At 53.2% G+C, this 3,182-nt stretch overlaps 1 protein-coding gene across 1 annotated transcript in view; it reads left to right on the forward strand.

Moving 5' to 3' along the window:
* Positions 1 to 1,702: 1,702 nt before the first annotated feature.
* Positions 1,703 to 3,182, forward strand: part of LOC107300205 (HLA class II histocompatibility antigen, DRB1-9 beta chain-like) — a gene marked incomplete at its 3' end in the record, with an annotated part of 8,340 nt that continues 6,860 nt past the window's right edge. Inside the window, exons 1-2 of the mRNA XM_015829543.1 lie at positions 1,703 to 1,712; positions 2,173 to 2,445. Coding sequence (XP_015685029.1) covers positions 1,703 to 1,712; positions 2,173 to 2,445 — 283 coding nt within the window. The remainder of the gene's footprint in view (positions 1,713 to 2,172; positions 2,446 to 3,182) is intronic.

The raw sequence follows: 3,182 nt of genomic DNA on the forward strand, positions 1-3,182 counted from the left end.
GGGACCCCAGTAGTGGGAAAAGGGGTCGAGGGCAAGAGAGGCGTGAGACTGCAGGAGCCTCGATCTCCGCGTAGTCTCCGCCCCTCCCTCACTGTATTCCCCCCCCCGCAGGAGAATAGGGAGCCCTGCCTTCCCTGGTTGTGGCCGAGGTGGGCGGGGGTCGTGGGAAGGCAGCCGAAGTGAGATAAGAGGCAGCTGAGCCCCTCTCTCTGTTCCCCCCTTGGCTGAGTGGGAGGGGGTCCTTGCGCACCCCGAATTAGCGCCTGAGCCCCAAAGTTTCTTGCACCGAAAGAGGAAGGAGACGGAAAGCGAAAGTGAAAGGTGGAAACTGAGGCATTTTCAGAGCTGAATCCACAAAGACCAGCAAATGTATAAGAAAAAAGACACCTTTTGGCAAAAGTGTTTTTGCAACCTCAGATTTTCTTCTGAATCTCCATTTTCTTAAGGGGAGGGGAGAGTTGAGCTTGGATTCCTTCTTTGGAGAGACTCTAAATTTGGGGAAGAGACCCAGAACCCCCACCCCACATTCCCCCATTGCTGAATCGGGACTTGGAGGAGAGGGGGGAACTGAGGGAGAAGGATATTGGGTGGTGGGGGTCTGAATTGCTCCCCTAAATTGGCTCCCCAAAACGATTTCTTTGGTGAGGGGGGCTGGAGCCCCTCCCTCTGAGAGGGTCTTGAGGGGCTGCAGGGTGACAGAAAAGAGGGCTGCATCCCCAAATCACACAAAGGCAGCCAGTAGGAGTGAAGTTGGTGGGAAAGAAAATTTGGGGGTAACTAGGGAATTTGGGGGTTCTCTTCTCCCCAAGATCCCCAGATTCCCAAGCCATTTATGTCAAAATTGAGTAGCCCTCCCTCAACAGAGTGAGGGGAAGGAAAGGACCCCCCATCTCCTGCCTGCAACGGGGTCCTTTCAGCAGCCCCAGGAAGGCTCCCCACCCCTTTGCCCCCCCAATTCAGGGGATCCTGAGGGCCCAGATAAACCCCTGGGGGTCCTCAAGGCCCCTCAGAGAATCAGAGACCGACTTTCAAAATGATCAAATGACCGCAAGGAATGTCCGTCCTTCCACCCTCCACCATTCGGTCAGAACTGAAGAAGCTTCTGGGATGAGAAGCGAAACGTCTTCAAGGGAAAACCCAGGAAAGTCCAGCTGTCTTTTGGAAAAGCCCCTTTGGGAGGAGGGAGGAGGGAGACTCTCCGGAGAGACACCCCCCCCCTCCACTTGGCCTTTCCGAAGTCTCCTCTGACCCAGCCTGGATTCCTCATGGGGGGGCCTTAAGGGAGCTTAAAGGGGCATCTAGTCCATCCCTCCAAGCACATAGAGAAAGGGGGCCTGTGGTTCAGATTCATGGGAGGGGGCAAAAAAGGAAGTCCACGACACCCCCCCCCCGAACACCCCTTTAAATTTGCAGCCCCCAAGACTGCAAATCTTCCCCTCCCTCACCTTCTCCGCTTCTATTGGGAGGGATATTGTGGGAGGGGTCTGGGTTGCTCCTGCAAACTCTCCCTTTAGTGAAGGAGGCTGGAGCCCCTCCCTTTGAGGTGGCCTTGGGGGGCTGCAGGGGGGGGTCTTTTGGGGAAGGGGATAGGAAAGAGGCCTCGAAAATCATCCAAAGGCAGCTTGTGGGGCTGAAGATGAGGGCAAGGGGGGGGAGAAGAAAAGGGAATGTGGGGCTGGAAGGGCAGGCAGAGCCCAGGAGCATGGGTGTGGGTATCCTGATTGTGTCCCCTCCCCAACCACCCCAAAGGAAGAGGGAGAGGGAAGCATGGATCCAGCCCAGAGGGGTCTCTTCCCTCCCCCCATATTTCCTGCTAGTTTGGGGGGCAAAGAGGCCCCACCGGGATCCCACGTTCCTTGCAGACAGAGCGAGTGCTGGACCAGCTGAACTTCTGCCTGTCTTTTTCCACCCTTGGGAGAAGGAGGCGGTCCCTCAGGAAGCTCTTCCCCTCCCTCATTTTCCTCCCCTCCCCTGACCCCCATCAAGGGGGAATCCCTCTGGGACCGACGGTTCCCATCTATCCTCCAGGGGGCGCCTTCCCGCAGCCTCTCGCGGCAGGTTTCCCTCCCCTCCTCTGACAAGCCTGTGTCCCTCCTCTAGGAGAGGCTGGGAACCATGGGCCCTGGAGTCCCTCCTGACGCCCTTCCTCCTCCCCCTCCTCCTCTTCCTCAGCCCATTTCCTGCTCCAGGATAAGTCCGAGTGCCGCTTCCTCAACGGGACGGGGCGAGTGCGATACCTATACAGGAACTTCTACGACCGGCAGGAGTATCTCCGCTTCGACAGCGCCCGCGGGGAGTACGAGGCCGTCACGGCGTTGGGGAAGGCGATTGCGGAGGCTTGGAACAGGGATAAGCACGAGGTGCAGTACCGGAAGGCCAAAGCGGATTCCTTCTGCCGACCCAACTACGAGGTTTCCCAGAGCAATTCCGTGGTTGGCCGGAGAGGTGAGTGGGGGAGGGGGAGTTCCGGGGGGTGGGCAAATGCAGGGACCCCCCTTTTCATTTCATTTGTTAGGACTCTCCCCAAGAAAGATTTGCCCCTCTCAAGCTTCCTCCTTCCGTTATATACTCAAGATGGACAGTATTTAATATTTATTTGTTATGTATATGTAGGGGTGTGGGTCTGTACATATGTTGTACATAGTATGTTTTTAGGGTGTGTCATGTACGTGTTTCACTTTGAGAGTGGGCAACTAAATTTCATTTTTGATGTGTGCCGTTGTGCCCACAGTAAAAAAATGACAATAAAGGTTATCTTATCATGTATTCTCTGCTCTTAGATCTATGAAATTTACTCACTGGTATTTATTGATATTTATTGATACTCCTAATCCCTTCACCTCCCTCAAAGTGGGGATCTGGATGCCATACAATGTAACATCAACCCTAAATAAAAATGTATAACAAATAAGCTTTAAAATTAAATTACAGTTAAAAAGTTTGAAATTCTACAACAATGACAATGAAACAATCACAAAGGAAGAAATAGATTCCCCTCCTTCCCATCAGTCCCATCATCTTCCTTCCCTTCCCAAGGTCCCAAGTTCCCCTGCCCAGAAAAAATTCTTTCCAGAATATTATACCAAATATTATACTTTTCTGGGTGGGGGGAGGAATCCAGCAAGGTCTCTGTCTTGCCCAGTATATAGATATATTTCAATATAATCTATATACTATATAAC

This window comes from Protobothrops mucrosquamatus, unplaced genomic scaffold (assembly GCF_001527695.2).
Source record: "Protobothrops mucrosquamatus isolate PMUCROS unplaced genomic scaffold, P.Mucros_1.0 scaffold6361, whole genome shotgun sequence".
NCBI classification, from domain to species: domain Eukaryota; kingdom Metazoa; phylum Chordata; class Lepidosauria; order Squamata; family Viperidae; genus Protobothrops; species Protobothrops mucrosquamatus.